The 18,851-nt window shown below is 42.4% G+C and overlaps 2 protein-coding genes and 1 long non-coding RNA gene across 3 annotated transcripts in view; 2 read left to right on the forward strand and 1 right to left on the reverse strand.

The window, feature by feature from the left end:
- The window catches only part of LOC105940466 (uncharacterized), a 111,301-nt gene that overhangs the window by 58,907 nt on the left and 33,543 nt on the right, over positions 1-18,851 (reverse strand). The gene's annotated exons all lie outside the window — the stretch shown is intronic.
- On the forward strand, positions 7,461-9,018 carry LOC143419629 (uncharacterized). Its single transcript, XR_013099641.1, has 6 exons — positions 7,461-7,503; positions 7,629-7,718; positions 7,807-7,926; positions 8,005-8,180; positions 8,467-8,538; positions 8,686-9,018. It is a non-coding gene; the product is annotated as an uncharacterized LOC143419629 (long non-coding RNA).
- Positions 11,573-17,200, forward strand: LOC143419329 (uncharacterized). The gene is made up of 3 exons (XM_076885645.1): positions 11,573-11,769; positions 15,612-15,703; positions 16,102-17,200. Exons 2-3 carry the CDS (start codon positions 15,686-15,688, stop codon positions 17,017-17,019), a joined length of 936 nt encoding a protein of 311 aa, XP_076741760.1. The 5' UTR covers positions 11,573-11,769; positions 15,612-15,685; the 3' UTR covers positions 17,020-17,200.

Consider the following 18,851-nt stretch of genomic DNA (forward strand, 5'->3'; position numbering starts at 1 on the left):
AAGTCCGTGTCTCAGCACTCCTCATGCTGGCTGCTGTCTGGCACTCCACACTTCTCCTGGGGAAACAACAGAAGCAGACATCAGGACACTTTACAACTGCGGGCATACACACACACACACACACACACACACACACACTAACTTTACTAAGCTGAAGACTAATGTGGAGTCTCATGCAATGATTCCACATCGGTGGGAGCTCCATCGGTCTCTTAAATAGCTCCCCCGACGAGCCTGATCAGCAGCAGGTGTGTGTGGAGCTTCAGGCGTGGCAAATCCTCTAGCAGGACCAAACCCATCAGGCCTTCAGGTGCTTGACGTCCACACACATACATACGCACACAACCTGCCTACCCATACAATAAGTGGAACACCGAACAGAAGCATAGAATTACAAATACAGGTATCCAGGTAAACCTGTGATTCAGTCAATGCTATTAGTTAAGGAGAATTGTTGTCCACATAAAACTTGACAGATGGCATTATTTCAACTAAACAAGAGATCCTTTAGTTAAGAAGATGAATTAATGAACATTTTTACTAATCATAACATCTACAATATTTCCTGTTTGTTAGATCAGCCCTGTAGAAAAAAAATATGAATTGGCTGATTGGTGTCAGGATGAGGTCGTGGACGAAAGAAGGAGGACCCAAACGCTGGACTCACAGGTAGGTGAAGATTGGTGTTTTATTGTCAACGGAGTGAACAAACAGAACAGAAGTAGGAAACGGCTGGCCGGCTGGACGACTGACTGAATGGATGAATGAAAGACTGACTGACATCTGACCGGCTGACCTGACGGAACTGAACAGAGGACAACCTAACAGCGGCGAGAACAACATCACAATAACATCAATGACACGACATTGGACTGGTTGAACTGAGGGACATAAATACACAGGCTGAGTGATGAGAGATTAGAACCTGGTGAGTACACAGCTGAACATAATGACCTAATGATAAACGGGAAGAGGACGGAACATAATGCACATGGACCAAGGCTAACACAATAAAACAGGAGGTGAAGCAGACAGAATATAAACAGTGAACATGAACTAAGAATACTGGGTCAAAGACCCAGAAACCCTGACAATTGGTCATCACCTATTGACCAATCGGTTCTCAGAAAAGACATCAGGGCAGGATCTCGATGATGTGTTTGGCCAAATCACGAGTTTTCAAGTTTATAAATGTTTCCCAGAAGGAATAACACTAACACTGGTTGGCAGAAAGATATAAAAACTACAGTCAGCTGTCAAAGAAGAAAAACCCCTGATTTAAAATCTCTAATCATTTAAAAATGAGAAAAAAGGGAAAATGTAATTTTGAAACTACTAGAAATTTTTCTCACTTAAACTAAACTGCTGTGTTTCCATCTCAAACAGACAGATCCTGTACTGAAGCTCTGCTGTGCAGTTTACAGTATTAAATGATGCGTTTGCTGTTTCCTGCACTGTTTTTGTTTCCTGCAGAGAAGAGAGATGTGCATCAGTTAGCCACAGGCAAACAAGTTTCCATCCGACATCTCAGTGAAACCCACAGAACCACACCACAAATGTTTTTTTTTTTTTTTTTGATAATGCAAAGTTGTAAAATATAGTAACATATGTAAATGGCCGATTAAATTTCAATTAAATTTCCACAGAAAAAAAAAGATCTGTCTTTTTGAATACGTTGATTTGGTTAATTAATTTGGTTAGAAGAAAACATGAAGTATATAAAAATAGTTTCAATGTGTGGATGTCCTCTGGTGTGACGTGCTGGGTGACCAATCAGAGACCAGCAGCTGGACGTCAGTCATTGGACTGGTGGACTACTTCAGTGAAGGGTAGACGTCTTCTTGTTCAATTTAAAGTCTGAACACAAACACACACAGATCAAACAACAGGATAAATGATTACAAGCTTTGGAGTTCAATCAAGACCTCCAATCTCCACCTCTCTGCATCACAAACAGTCTAAAGCCTTACTGTACTGGGAATAACATCAGCTTCAGATTCAAATATTGCTAAGGCTTTATCTGCATCTTAATGAACCATTGAATTCACAAAACACAAACATGGAACCCACAGATTTGTCAGAGAATAAATCCTTTGTTCAGTATTGCATAGCTAATTACTTGTTTGGTGGTCAGTTCCACTATGTGGTCAGATGATAAATAGCAGCTGCTATCTGAGCATCCCACACTTGTTCATGTATTGCTGTACACATCTGTGTTTCTGCTCACCACACTTCCATATTTCTCACAGAAATTGCCTGTGAAGTCTTACTTTATCAGAATGATTCTCTGGATTCTATTCTATGGATTGCAGGTTGTTGCTGGGGAAGCCCAAATTAAGCAATGATTTGATCGTAAGTTTGGGCCTCTTTAATAGCTGTAGATCAGCAGTGTGCTTCTGCAGTAGGGTGGGTGCATTTGATGGTGTTTATTGGATATAGTCATAGTCTTTGGTGGTGGACTCCATGTGTCATGTCATGGTTATTTGTGCTTGTTTAAGCCAATTGAGGCCAATCTCCACCCTTCCTTTCATCTCAAAAATTCTTGAAAGAGTCTGCAGAGGAGTGCCTTATTTCTCTGTGCTTGTTACAAATGATCTTCTTATGGCCTCTGACAGTGGACTCATCTCTGTGCTTGTCCTGCTAGACCTTAGTGCAGCATTCGATACTGTTGACCATAATATCCTATTAGAGCGATTAGAGCACGCTGTAGGTATTACAGGCAGTGTTTGTCAAGTTACTTGAAAAAGGTAATCAGTAACTAATTACTGATTACTTCCCCAAAAAGTAATACTGTTACTTTACTGATTACATATTTTCAAAAGTAATTTGTTACTTAGTTACTTAGTAACTTTTTAAAACATAATTTTCAACCTGAATAGGTAATAAAGCAATACATCTTTCAGCCCAATTCTACTTTTTCTGTATAATCCATAATATAAAATGTAATCGAAAGAAAAAAGTATTATATTTTTTAAAACTTGTTTTATTAGTTTTAATCTTTGAACTTTATGCATCAAGCAAAAATTAAATTATATGCAACATTCTCTGACTGGAAGAAATTTTTTTAAAATTTTAACCTATTTTCTGCACATTCCAGCACATAAAATAAAATAAAATAGTTTTTTGTGTTTACACTCACACTTTCAAGTAGATGCAAGTAAAACACAGCAGAAACCGTTAAGTAATGCAGTAAAGCAGCATGCTTACAGGAAAGTAACAGGAATCTAATTACCTTTTTTGCAATAGTAATCCCTTACTTTACTCCTTACTTGAAAAATGTAATGGGATTACTGCCCATCTCTAGTTACAGGTCATCATCTAATAGACTCCAATTTGTTAATATAAATGGAGAGTCCTCTTCACATTGGAAGACAATTGGAATTGGATTCAAAATCCTCCTCCTCACATACAAGGTCTTAAATAATCAGGCCCCATCTTATCTTAATGACCTTGTAGTACCATATCACCCAATTAGAGCACTTCACTCTCGCACTGCAGGCTTACTTGCTGTCCCTAGAGTATTTAAAAGTAGAATGGGATGGAGAGCCTTCAGTTCTCAGTAGGGATGGGTATCGTTTAGATTTTATCCGATACCGGTGCCAAACCGGTACTTTTGAAACGGTGCCGGTGCTTAAACGGTGCTCAAACCGCTGCTTAAAGAATGGAGAACACAAAATTGGTCCAAAAACCTCTCATGTTCAGCTGTTTTTTTGTAAAAAGATAACAATGTTAGCCTTTTCTGCAGCTATGGGGCATATATGGTATCACTCTTGGCTGGAAGCAGTGCTTAAACAATGGAAAAAACACAAACTCTGTCCAAAAACCTCTCATGTTTAACTGTTTTCCACTTTTTCTTTGGTCATTTTAGCCTTTTTGGCCAGGGTGAAGGGAGTATCTGCCATCAAACAAGAAGACAGCCGCATGTAACTACTAAGGTGTTTGCTAGTTCACCTTACATGCATTAATGTAATAACGTGGTTAGCCTACTCAAAGTAAATTACACACGAACAACATTAAGCTACTCACGCAGAGAAGAACGGCTGCTGCTGCCGTCATCATCCTCATCATTTCTGCTACACTGGCAGGGCTACGGGCCAGGACTCTACTCTTCGTGTTTTTGGGGGATGTTGCTAACTCCGGGTCCGATAACTGGCAACCCACCCGCAGTAGATGTGCTCGGTGTGAGGTCTCGCAGCAAGCTATCAAATACGGCGCATTTCTCGGCTTTAAAAAAACCCACTATGCGTCGCCAGGTGTTTCATCGGATTTGAGGTGTTACCTCCTTTGACAGTATCACAGTATCAGCTTAAAGCACTTGTTGCAGGCTGCTGAGTTTGCATCTTTTGCTGTGAAGTACAGCCAGACTTTCAAGCGCTTCGCCTTGGGCATTTTTAATCTGTAGCTAAAAGAACGTACGTACCTGGCCCCGCCTACTATCCTCGGAAACGTAAAATGATTGGCTAGAATTCAAAGTGTATCACATCTCAGGAAAAAAAAGCACCGAAATGTGCGCTGCTTTTCGGTCTGGTTACTACCGTTTATGTCAGAACCAGTGCCATCATGGCACTGGACACCGGTACCCATCCCTAGTTCTCAGACCCCTCTTCTGTCGAATCAGCTTCTAGTTTGGATTCGGGAGACAGACACTATCTCTACTTTTAAGATTAGGCTTAAAACTGCCTATGCTTAAAAAAGTTAGGGCTGGATGAGGTGACCCTGAATCCTCCCATAGTTTTGCTGCAATAGATGTTTCTTCTTGAGTCACCTTTCTAACTCATTATGTGGTAACCCTTTAAGACCTACTATAGAACCAAGTCCGCCAGAGCTTATATTTATATTTTTACATGCTGTAGTGCCATTTTTGGGAGCATTTCAAGTTGCTTTACATCAATACAACTGTTATAGCCAAAATTGTAATAATATGTATGCAATAAGTCCATATTAACTACATAACTTGCAAAACAGTGCATTAAACTACAAAAATTAAAAAATTAAAAAATCTTTTTTTTTTTACATATCTTTCTGGTTAGAGAAATTTAAGAGGTTTATCCCTCAAAACTGTAGATACAAAAAAGATGCACAAAATAGTTTCCCAACACAAGAAAATAGTTTTATTTTTAAGATAAATAAATTTGTATATACACTGCATGAAAAACAAAAATAAATATTATAATGCAAAAAAAAAAAAAAGCATGTGCATCAAAATAAACTATTTCCAGCAGTGCAGTTTGAGTTCAAAGCATCCCAGAAACTATACAGAAAAGCTTAAAGTCAAATGTAAACACGGTACCACCTGACCCCACTTCCGCGAATCCCTTTATTGTGGCGAGAATGAACCCCGTATAAGTTCCGGGTCAATCAGCTGCATGTTCCCTGCTCCCCTGGCTGCTGTTGTCCCTGTGGTTGGCTTTCTTTTTTTTTTTTTTTTGCCTGTCCCATTTGGTTCTTTAGCCGTCAGAATTGTTGTCTGAATACCAACAATGGATTTATTTTGCCAAATGGATCATCATGGCATTGCCGTATTGGTCCATTAGATCGACCTTTGTTTTTATTATTTATTTTATTTTATTTTCAATTGTTAGAGACGGGACAGACATGAGTGAGGGATAGGAAAGGGAGAAAGAAAGAGGAAGGAAAAGAAAAACAGAAGGGGAGAGGGACAGTGAGAAAGAAAAAAAAATCTCCTGGATCACCTGTTGAGAGAAAAAGAATAGAAAACAAGCAAAAAAAAAACAAAGCAACATACTAAACACAACACCATCGCATTAATCTAGCTAAGTGTAAACAGCAGTAAATACTAAATATTGAATGTCGTTGTGCAGCACGCAGGACAGACAGCTCACAATGTGCTTTGAAGTAGCAGCCAAGAAAGGTGTAATTTAAGTCTACGAGCAGTGAACATCCCATGTGTACACCTGTGTGCACACCTGTGTGGATCAGCGCACTTGTATTCAAATGGTTTCCCCATGTAATGGTCTGCAAGAGGATGTAGAGAGCCATAGCCCCGTCCCCCAGGGCATGAAGCAGGCATGGAGGAGATCCAGGCCCCAGACATCCAGAGGCCCCAGAGTGCGAGAACCCAAGGAGGACCACCGGAGGGGCATCTGTGCCACCCTCATGGGAAAGGCTGAGGATCCTCAGATGAGGCGTCACCCAGTAGCCACCGAGCAGAAGCTAGAGGGGCCTGCACCGGCGTGCCCGCCGGCTCTGCCGGCAGCCAGCTGTGCCAGAGTGGACTGAGCCGCAGGCCCAGAGGCCGGAGGCCCGAGGGCCCCCCGCGCCCCAGAAAAAGCCTGACCGAGCAAAAAAGCGCCAGGCCCCGCCAAGTAGCCACCGGGAGTGAACCACCAATGCACCGACCCCTGAGGGCATCAGTCACCGGCAGGGAGTGTGGTGAGGGGAGATAGGCCTCCACACTTTGGAGGGCCTGGGAGTTCCCAAAGAGGTGGAGTCTAAGACCCGACCTGACATATAGACACAGACAAACGGGCACACACAGACACAAACATGCATTCCCACCCTCAGCACTCACCCAACGTAAGGATTGACATAAATGGACATGTACACACAATCACACTCCCTAAACATACTCTATACCCCGGGTCCAGGTACCCTCACCCCCAGAGGGGGAAACGGCACCCAGACCCAAGAGATGTTACCCTTCCCTCCGGGGTAGAGGCATGCAGACCGTCCCAGGCTCCGCAGCAGCAGGGAGGCCAATCGGACAGCCAACATCTTTTCCCAGCCCCTCCGCCCCGATGGCTAGTAGAGAATGGGGGTGTGTGAAGACCCCATACCTCCCTCCTCCCGCTCATGTGTAGTGTTGCTGCGTGTTGTTCTAAAGTGCATTTAAAACAAGGGAGAGCATGGTGCTGCTGCTAGAGAGCAGCAGGTGTTAGCACGGCCCCTCCCGAGAACCCTCAATGTCTACATGGATTTAAAATTGAGAGGTGGTTGGCGTTCTTGTCAGATATTGACAAATTACAGATTACATATCAGTTGACAGCGTGCAATAACCCGGCCGATTCATTCACCTTTACACCCTCTCTCGATCGACTCAACGGTCAGTTTTTTTTCTCCTGCAATCAGCCCTGATCAGCGCGAACGAAATGGCTCTTAGAGCCGGGTCTTTGACGTGAACGACGCAAGCTGGCTCCTTATCGCAAGTCGTGTTTTGTTTTTTTGTCTCACCCTCTCTCTCGCACTTTTTTCCGCTTCACTCAGCATGCGAGTCTTGTGCTTTACGCTGGGAAGAGGGAGGAGGGGCGGTAGTTATACTCAGTAGCACAGGTAAAGAGCAAGAGGGAGAGGGAGAGAAAGAGCCAGGGACAGCAACGTCACTTTAGAAAGGTATCCGGTGTTCTGGGAATTTCTCCTACCCCGTAAACCGTCCTACCCGTTGTTCCTGAGCATGTGCGCGCATGCGCACAACACAAAAAGGGAAGCTAAGCACATCCGGCTGTGATTTCACGCTACTCCGTTGTCATATTTGCAGGAGAATAGGTAAGTAGTAAGTATTAGTACTTTTTATTGACGTTGATACTTGATTTTTTAAGCCTTTGTGATTGTTTGTCAATATTAAAGTGAAGTTGCTATCTGCTTTCTGCACAAAACTGTCGAATTTGCAGATTCGGTGAAGTCTGCTGTCAAGTTACTGGACACGTGGTATTTGCACAACACTTTTGAGTCCGCAGCTTCGGTGTTTTAAGGCTGTTTCGGTAATGTCGTTATTTAATAAGTTAAATTATTTGCATTGTCAACTGCACATATTGAAGCTCATAAGAAAATGTTTAATGATATTCATAGATATGGAGAAGAAGTGGGAAGAGATTTACGCATTCATTTCTGCGGGCTCCTACCCTTCAGGATACGACAAGGCTCAGAGGCAAAACCTCAGAAGATATGCCTCAAAATTCAAACAAAAGGGTCAGTAATTTATTGTTAATACTAACAACTCATATATGTGGTTAAATTAATTTCTAAATATATATTGTTTTACTGCAGATGGAGAACTCTTTGTTGGAACCAGAAGAGTAGTAAAAACCATGGATGGTGCCAGGAAGATATTTCATGAGTTTCATTCATCTCCAATTGGAGGACACACTGGCACACACAAAACGCTAAATGCAGTGTGTTCCAGATTTTACTGGTTTGGTATGACAGTTGACATTAAAACATGGGTATGTATTAACTGTTTGTACTGTTGTTAAATAGTGTTTAAAATAAGCAAATTTTTTTATATCAGTTAAAAGAGAAACTGAACACTTGCAAAATATAAATAAATATGGTTAATTAGTGATATTACAGTAATAACCTGTAGGCCTGGCAGAGATTTGAAGACGCGCACACAAACTATTGTTGCTAAATAGTTTGTTCGTTAGAGAATATGTCATTAAGTGTTTTTGTTTTTTACAAATGAGAATGTTGAACATTTACGTGAACTCCATAAATATTTTTACCTTAAAGATTCAGGAATGTGACCAGTGTCAAAAAGTTGGGAAACCACTGACTGCTGTGCAACCGTTGCAGTGTATTCAGGTAAATATTATGCCCCGTTTACCCATCAAACTATGCTTGTAGCTCATATTCATAAAGGCAGGAGGGTTTGCCAACTAATTTTAACCATCAATGTTAATGTGTACATTATACAAATTGTTATTCAAATTATTAATTTGTCCTTGATAGGTGTCTGAAGTGTGGGAACTTATTGGTATAGATCTTACTGGACCTCTTCCTAAAACTTCAAGCGGCTTCCAGTATATACTTACTGCAACTGACTACTTTTCAAAATGGGTTGAAGCTTTCCCATTAAAAACGAAATCTGCATCTGAGGTAGCCCAGCACTTGTGCTCCATTATATATAGATATGGCTGCTCCAAAAGGATTTTGTCAGACCAAGGCAGAGTGTTTGTGAATGAAGTAAGTGTTAAATAATTTTCAGTTACATTTTTTAACTTTACTTCACTGGGGTCAAAGATTTTTTCTTGTGTGCTTGTATAAGCAGTATAACCTTGTCCTTATCTGCTCAACTCTGATCTTTGCAAGTTATTGCAAATTGAAAGAAGTGTCACAGCAGCATACCATCCACAGACCAATGGTCTAGATGAAAAGACCAATGACAACATAAAAAGGTATGCCTAATTTTTATCTATCAGTTTTTAATAACATTACTTATGTTATTCAAACTTAATTGTTACTTAATAATTTATTAATTTCTTTACTTCTAATTAAACTTTCTGTCTTACTTACTGTGTTTACATATTTCTATGCCTGCATTTAGAGCCCTCCGAAAACTGGTGAATGACCAGCAGAATAACTGGGATCTGTATCTAGAGCCCACCCTGTTTTCACTTCGGTCAAAAGTACACACCACAACAAAATACAAACCTTTTTTTCTGATGTATGGAAGAGAGGCAGTATTTCCATCAGAAGCGCCTGCTCAAGTGCCGGTGAGTGTTTGTCAAATTCTTTCTATGTTAGAACTAAGAATTGAAACCATTTAAGAAAAAACCCCAGTAATGTCTTGCATTTTGCCAAAGTAGGGCAGTTTGTCATATGGCAGCGTAAAATTCTCCTACTGGTAGGTCGTTTTGCCAAAGTAGGATGGTTTGTCAGAACACCGGAGTCGACCAAGAAACGTCTCCCAGACCGCGAGTCTTCTATGAAGAGCAGTTTTTCTTTGTCGCCAGCGATCGCGGCCGCTACAGCGCGCTGGCGGGGTCCATATCCCAGGGTCGGAAAAGCGCACGGCGGCAGACAGCGGCGCGCTTCGGCGCCAAAACGCTGATGGTAGAAACAGAGGTCCCGTCCGTGGTGTCGCTGTGCCGCGATCTTTGCCGTCAGCGAAGGATCGGGTACGTCGTGGCAGGTCAGCGGGGAAGTGGAAGGCGCCGCCGGCGAGGCTGGAATTGGGTCGTGATCGTGGGAAGTGCGGGTAGCCAGGAGAATACGATCCGCGTCCTCAGCCAGGGAGCGATAATCCTTCGTGCCCAGAAGCGGAGAGTTGGCGAGGCCGGCTCTCACGGCCGCCGGCAGCTGTCAGAGGAAAATGTGGGCGAAGAGGAATCCCCCGTCGTCCGGTCTGAGAAAGGATAGCATGTGCTCCATCACTTCGAGAGCCGTACCACCACCCAGGCCTGAGAGGGAGAGGAGCTTCTCGGCTCCCTCTGCGTCGGTGAGGGCATAGCGCCGAAGAAGCAGCTCCTTAAGGGCGGCGTACTTCTCTCGGGTGGGTGGGTCCCGGAGGAGAGTCAACGACGGGTGGCTAGCGGGTCGAGAGAAGCCACCACATGGTGATATTTCGTGTCGTCAGCCGAGATGCCACGAAGGGCGAACTGGGCCTCCACGTGCACTAACCACGACGGGGGATCGTGAAGCCAAAAGTCCGGCAGCTCGAGTGCCACAGCAAACGTAGCTGCGGCCGGAGGCAGAGGGCTGGCGGCTGCTGATGCATCCAGAGCGGAGTCGGCGCCACCATCGGACTGCAGCATGTTCGAGTCAGGGGTCACCAATGTGGAGGTAAACACAGACGACACGAGAGCTCTCGATAAACACTGCTCGTTTATTACTCATCACCACAGAACTGAACACTTTCCCTCCAAAACACAGCAACAATACTTCCTGAGAACTGGGTGTGAGTGGAGCCCTCCACTGGTCCACCACAATGTCACAATTACAGGATAATCTACTAACAGTGTGCTTTAATCTCTCTATGAAGAAGCCACTTCAGTTCAGTAAAAATCAGCTGGAGAGCAGCTGTGAACAGCTGACTCTTCGATGTGCTAAAGAACAGAAAACATGATTTCCCATCAGACCATGAGCAACAGTCAGGCATGTAACACAGTAACACTTTTATTTTTTACATATTCAGCAGAGAGTTAGCTGTGTGCACCATTAAAAAATAAGAAGCGTAATTCATTTCAGCTTAATATAAACTGTATTATGGAGGAAAAATAAGTGGGGCTCACCTCAAAACACAGCTTGAGGACTGACTGGAGAGTTTTAGGACAGTCTCTTCAGTAAATCGCAGCTCTTTAACATCAAAAGACATGTTTGAACTGCTGCAGATGTTAGTAAATCTGACCCTAACTGTTCGTTCTTCTTTAAAATTCAAACTTAATAATGAAGCAATATTTTTAACAGGCTGTTCCTGTTTATATAACCTCCATAAAACAACAGGGTTAGAACACATTGTGACAAAGTAAGATGTTTGTTTTGTAGTCCATCTTCTGCACAATGTAGTTTCAACAGGCGGACATCCGGTGTCACCTTGTTACAGAGAGGCGAGTGTATGGCTGTTCCAATTCTCAGCACCGCTCCTCTCTTTTCCTGACTTCTCAGCAGTTGTCCTCCCCACGATGACGTTTTCATCGAGGCCAAGGAAAAGAGTTTAGGAAAAGGAGATTGGCGCTACTTTTGAAATGACACTCCACGGGGTTGCATTGTGCAGCTTAGTCACGTGACCGCACAGCAACAAATCACAGCGGAGCCAGATAAAGGGGGCGGAGCAAAGTGTGTGTGCAGGAGAGGAGTCGAGCAGAGAGAGCTGCTTTTTCATGAAACGGGAGTAAAGTAGTAAACTTACTGGAACATATACCACTACCAACGTTTGGATCGATATCTGCATCGATCTGCACACCCTTGTCTCCTGGATCCTAGCTGAGATCAGCGTGAACCACGTGGGTCTCTGCTCCCTGATCTGTTTCCTGTGTTTGGAAAGAGTTCCAGCTTCATCACGGAGTTTCTCTCGGTTTGTGGGCTCGTCTAAAGGTAAGCATCAAGCTAAATTTAATGTGGGTTCAGTTTATGTTGAGTTTAGCTCTGTTGAGAATAATAGATTGCTTGGTAGACATTGGAGTTAGACAGACTGTAGAGTTTGTGATTGCTTGCAACATCATAATATGGCGGTTGCTGGGGGGAAAGAATACATAAAGAAAAATAGTCTTGGAATATGAACAAAAGGATGGGGTGCAGGGCAGGAGAACAACCAACCCCCACCCCAGGACATGAAGCCACAGGTACAAGCCTGGGGGAGCGCAACCCCAGGGTGAGAGTAGTGGAAGCTTGCTGAGAAGGAGGCCAAAAGGCTTTCGATGCGCTCTGAGGTCATAGTTTTAAACACTTGATGTACTCAGCTGCATGAAGAGCACGCTTGAGTTTCTCAAACACAATTAAATAAAACCTTATGAAGGTCAAAGGTCGTTACTTGTATGTTGAACTACAAACAGTTTTTTGCAGTTTTTTGCACATAGTGTCTTATTTACCATAAAGTGATGCAGAGTTATTCATACCAGAGTAACCAGAGAGGATCATATATTTTTAAATATATAACTTTCTACAGCCTCTGGGGAGTATCTGAGTATTTATAACATTACACAAACCAGAGGTCTCATCACAGTGTTCATGAAACGCTGGGTTTATCCATCTTCTGGGGCGGGCCTAGAGGAGTGCTGAAGATTTCCCTGTGAGGGAGCTGCTGGTGAAGATCATGAGTCCTGCTTGATCAATGCGATGAGCTTCAGTGTTCCTGGTGTTTCTTAAATGAAGCCTCTTTCAGTGGGTCAACAGAACTTCTGGCACAGGACAGCTGTGATGAAAGAAAGGGAAGAAGTTTCTCCAAACCTCTGGACCCAGAAACCCAGCTCGGTCCTGATGGTCTCCCTCACTAATTTCTCTCCAGGGTGAATGTAGCTGTTATACATAATACGGATTATTATTAAATGAAAAGAACACATTAGACTACTCTACTGAAACCTTCTGCTGCTGTTTTTAAAGTTTCATGTTACCAGGCTGTAGACTAGAGATTTAAACCGTTTTAGATCCATCATACTCAGTCTTAAATGTTAAAATCTCAAAGGACAGCATTATATTTTTGATATTAACAGTAACTCTGGGCCTCTGTGGAGTGTGCAGCTGATCTCATCGCTGTCTAAAAATGGATAAAAAAACATAAGGAGTGCTGATCCTTCAATAACACAGACTATTAGAGTAACAGGTGTGTAGCATCGCTAACTAGCTAGCAACAAGCCTCCAACACAGTGCGTATGCTAGCGGCTAATCTAGCAAACGAATTAACAACAGAGCGATTTTAGAACTATAAGATGATAAGCTGTGTGTCTTTTCTTATAACAGTGACATGGTTGTATTTACCTTAATTAAACGAGTCGTCAGTCGTGGTAAACCAGCAAAAAACTTGAGCCACAGGTGCTACGTAAAAAGTGTAGGGGGCGTGTTTGCGGTCATGTCCAGCGGGAGTGTTACACAGTCGCTCCACCTCAAGTCATTCCCGCGCAGACTCTGGCTCCAAATTTGCAAGATGGCAGCCTCCACAAACGGGATATTTTGGCTTCATTTTTGCATAATGGGAGGAGGCGGTGTCGCGTCGTCCATCTTTTATACAGTCATTGGTTGCAACATGGCAAATTGAACCTCCCCCACCCTCATTCAGATCTGGCCTTTGGAACTATTTTGGTCTTCATGTGACATATGACTCTGAAGGTAAGCGCGTCATGGACAAAAGTAAAACAGTATGTCGGATGTGCCACGCAATGCTCAATTACATGGGTGGAAACTACTGCGTTAGCGCAGTTTGCTCGTTAACGTGTTGACGCCGTCCAGCCCCACGCACGGGGCGATCCGCGGTAGCTCGTTAACGGAGATTTGCCGTGTTGTGGCGTTAACGTCATTTCAGATTAACGCTGACAGCACTAGTGGGAACACAACGAATATGACTGCACATTTACGCCGACATCATCCTAGTGCAAAGACAAGTGGAAGCAGACAAAAACAACAAGCACGCATGCTACAAACTTTACCCGAGTCATTTAGACAGCCATTAGCACATGATTCTCCTTATGGGGACCTGATATGTTTAATATGCTGATGAGAATATAGCCCTGAAGAAGCGTATAGTATAGCTTTTATTTTGGAAAGAGCCATTTCTCTGTAATAAACTCTCTTTTCCAAAGATGAGTGATTTCTCGATCAGATTTATTTTTTATTACTTTATTGTTTCAGCAACATTAAATTTAAAAACTGTACTTTTGAGTTAAAATATATATTTATAATTTTAATAAATGACAAATTAAAAATGCATGAACATTTTTTTGTATTGAAAAAATATCGAACCGTGACACCAAAGTATCAAACCGAACTATGAATTTTCTGTATCGTTGCACCCCTAATATATGTGTATGTGTGTGTATATATACATATGTGTGTGTGTGTGTGTGTGTGTGTGTGTGTGTGTGTGTGTGTGTATACACTCAACAAAAATATAAACGCAACACTTTTGTTTTTGCTCCCATTCCCCATGGGATGGACGTAGAGACCTAAAATTCATTCCAGATACACAATATAACCATCCCTCCAAACAGTGGTCACAAATCAGTCCAAATGTGTGGTAGTGGGCACATCTGCCATATTGAGATAATCCATCCCACCTCACAGGTGTGCCACATCAGGATGCTAATCTGACATCATGAGTAGTGCACAGGTGTACCTCAGACTGCCCACAACAAAAGGCCACCCTGGAATGTGCAGTTTTGTCTCACAGCAAAATGCCACAGATGCCACAAGCAATGAGGGAGCGTGCAATTGGCATGCTGACAGCAGGAATGTCAACCAGATCTGTCGCCCGTGCATTGAATGTTCATTTCTCAATCATAAGCCGTCTCCACAGGCGTTTCAGAGAATATGGCAGCACATCCAACCGGCCTCACAACCGCAGACCTCCACATCCAGCAGGTTCACCTCCAAGATCGTCTGAGACCAGCCACCCAGACAGCTGCTGGGACAATTGGTTTCCACAACCAAACAATTTCTGCACAAACTGTCAGAAACCGTCTCAGGGACGCTCAACTGCATGCCCGTCGTCCTCATCGGGGTCTTGACCTGACTCCAGCTCGTCGCCGTAACAGACTTGTGTGGGCAAATGCTCACATTCGATGGCGTCTGGCACGTTGGAGAGGTGTGCGCTTCACGGATGAATCATGGTTCACATTGTTCAGGGCAGATGGCAGCTGAGAATGTCCCAGTTATTGCATGGCCAGCATACTCACCGGACATGTCACCCATTGAGCATGTTCGGGATGTGCTTGACCGGCGTATACGACAGCGTGTACCAGTTCCCACGAATATCCAACAACCTCACACAGCCATTGAAGTGGAGTGGACCAACATTCCACAGGCCACAATTGACAATCTGATAGACTCCATGCGACGATGTGTTGCACTGCATGAGGCAAATGGTGGTCACACCAGATACTGACCGGTTCTGGGTCCCCAGACCCCCAATAGCGCAAAAAACTGCACATTCCAGGGTGGCCTTTTGTTGTGGGCAGTCTGAGGTACACCTGTGCACTACTCATGATGTCAGATCAGCATCCTGATGTGGCACACCTGTGAGGTGGGATGGATTATCTCAATATGGCAGATGTGCCCACTACCACACATTTGGACTGATTTGTGACCACTGTTTGGGAGGGATGGTTATATTGTGTATCTGGAATGAATTTTAGGTCTCTACGTCCATCCCATGGGGAATGGGAGCAGTAACAAAGGTGTTGCGTTTATATTTTTGTTGAGTGTACTTCTTTTTTGCTGAGTAACAGGAGACGAGTCTGGTGGTGCAGCAGAGGAACAATTTCAGCCATTTGGACTCAGCTCAGCCACTACAGTGGAAACAATGTCTTCAACACAAAAGGTGAGAAAAGTATTAGAGTTTTCTGTTAAGAGCAGCTTCCATCCTGGGCTCCTCCATATATACAGAATCTACATTCAAAATCAGAAACCACAGAAGTCACAAGAAAATACAAAGATCATATTTTATCTACACACATTGAAACAACAATATCATCAGTTGAACTTTGAATTTTTTATGAAATAAAAGATTTTCTCTGCTGATCAATATTTCCTAATGTCATTTTAATTATACCTCTCATTGTGTCACATTATTGTAATGTGACACCATCACCAGAAGGTGGTGGTAACACACCAACAAGGTGTTTGTTGACATGTTTGATTCCACCAATAGAGGGAGTTTCAGTTTGTTCCAGGACTGCATTTCACTCACTGCCTCTGTTTGTATCTCTGTCACTGCAGGACCAACATGGAGCAAGAAGTCAGTACTCTCAGGAGGCCGACAAACGTCAAAGAAGAAAGGGAGAGAAATCCTACAGCTGTGATGAGTGTGGAAAGTCTTTTACCCAGGCTGGAAGCTTAAAAAGACACCAAGTCATCCACAGTGGAGTTAAACCTTACGGCTGTGACTTGTGTGGAAAATCTTTTGTGCAGGCTGGAAACTTAAAAAAACACCATGTCGTCCACAGTGGAGTTAAATCTTACAGCTGTGACTTGTGTGGAAAGTCTTTTGCCCGGGCTGAAAACTTAAAAACACACCAACGCATCCACAGTGGATTTAAACCTTACAGCTGTGACTTGTGTGGAAAATCTTTTCTGCAGGCTGGAAACTTAAAACTCCACAGAATCATCCACAGTGGATTTAAACCTTACAGCTGTGAGTCGTGTGGAAAGTCTTTTGCGCGGGCTCGAGGCTTAAAAATACACCAACTCATCCACAGTGGAGTTAAAGCGTACAGCTGTGAGTTTTGTGGAAAGTCTTTTACCCAGCCTGGAGACTTAAAAAACCACAGAATCATCCACAGTGGGGTTAAATCTTACAGCTGTGACTTGTGTGGAAAGTCTTTTACCCGGGCTAGAGACTTAAAAAAACACCAACTCATCCACAGTGGAGTTAAACCTTACAGCTGTGACTTGTGTGGTAAAGCTTTTGGTCAAAGTCGAAACTTACAGAAGCATCTAGTTACCCACTCTGGAATTAAGGCGTACAGCTGCGACTTTTGTGGAAAAACTTTCAGTGAAAAAAGGTACCGAAATATTCACCTACGCATTCACACCGGAAATGATCTTTCCTACTGTGATCAGTGTGGGAAACTGTTTACAACAGATGCACAACTACAAATACACATGTTTAGCCACACTGAGGAGAGACCTTATTAATGTGACCTGTGTGAGAAGACTTTTAAATCTCCACATTACCTGAAAAAACACCAACAGATCCACACCAGAAAGTAACTCTACAAGTGCAGATACTGTGAGGAAGTATTGATTTTTTATCTTGTCATTTTAACCTGATTGTTTGGAACAAGTCTGATCAGTAAACCTATGGAGGTATTCTGAATGAACTGTTTTGGAAAATGAAGAATCATTTTCGCTCGGTAAGCTGAGTGTTATAATGTAAACAGTAAAACGTAATTGGACATTGGCAGAGATCACTTACGCTGACATTGTTTAGAAGCAGAGCAACATAGATGGATCCAGTTCTCAACCCTGTCGTCACTGTGGTGGTGGGAAAACGTTTCTCTGTGACCTTTGTGGAAAAACTTCCAATCATCAACGGGACCTAAAACCACATCAACGTATCCACACTGGAGACAAAATGAACTACTGCAAAGAATGTGGGAGAGGCTTCCACACACCAAGTGCATTAAAAATACATGAACTATTCCACAGTGTGTTCAATAAGCACATCTGTGACCAGTGTGGGTCATCCGTCACCACTCCACGTGAGCTTAAAGAACAAGAATAAGCAAATCCACACAGTAGAGACACCATACAAGTGCAGACACTGTGACAAAAGCTTCTCACAATCAGGTCATCGTAACAAACATGAACGTACACACATGGAAGTGAACTTCAGCTGTGACCAGTGTGACAAGAGTTTCAGGAATCTCAGTTCATACTCCAAACACAAACGATCTCACACTGTAAATAAACTGTTTCACTGTTACCAATGTGCAAAAACATTCACTTCATTATCTGCTCTGTGCAAACATCAGCCTGATCATGCAGGACTGAAATCACTGGATCACAATGAATCTGAAGAGAGAGAAAGATCCTCTTCTGGTTTCAGGCTCAGACTTAAAAACCTTGAGATCAGGCTCCACAGAGTTCAGATGGAATCTCCTGTAAAGAGTGTCAGCTGATGTCACACTTGGATCTGATGAGGTAGCTCTGATTTCTGGACCTGCAGTGAATAATCCTGAATGTTACATTTAGGAAGCTGCATGTATAGATATGTATATCAAGTTTATTTTTTCCTTTGAGGGATTTTAATTCTCTAAAATGTTATCCCTGTTACATTTTAACCTTTGTTCCCTTAGGACACAGTAGTGTTTAGTAGTTGTACTATTAAAGTTATAGGAATGTCTTTTCTTTCTTTTTTTTAACCAAACTGGTATTCTATCAAAAATCAAATATGGATATGTAAATCATTTCTTTTATTTGAACTTTTTTAGCTTTTCCAAAATTAACTTATTTTTTTATGTATTCATTGCATGTTTCACCTCAGTTAAATTTCAATCCTTCATTCATATTTAAACTTTTGCTGTGATAAAATCTTCTCTTAAATCCTTTTCTCCCAAAACTGCAAATATTTTCACAGCAGTTGCTCTTAAAACTTCCAAAATGAACTAAATCTGTCCACCAGCTTTGAAACAACACCTGCTGTGACTTTATGTCCAGAAAAAAGAAACTCAAGCTGAACTGGTTTTGGGCTGTATTTCCATGTAATACCTTTTTTTTTTTTTTTTTTTTTTTTTTTTTTTACCAGAAGATGGAGCAGTGATGCTGTGTAACCTTTATTTAATTAGGCAAAGAACACAATATTCACAGTGGCAGCAAAGAACTGTTAAAAGTTAAAAACAGCAGCACACATCAGAACCATTTTAAAGATTACAGGTGACTACTTTTAGTTAATTCAAATCCTATTAAACATCTATTTTTGGATCCTCCTTTCACTTTAGTGTATTTACTATATCCTTGAAGTCCAC

Source organism: Maylandia zebra, linkage group LG7, assembly GCF_041146795.1.
Source record: "Maylandia zebra isolate NMK-2024a linkage group LG7, Mzebra_GT3a, whole genome shotgun sequence".
Classification (NCBI taxonomy): Eukaryota; Metazoa; Chordata; class Actinopteri; order Cichliformes; family Cichlidae; genus Maylandia; species Maylandia zebra.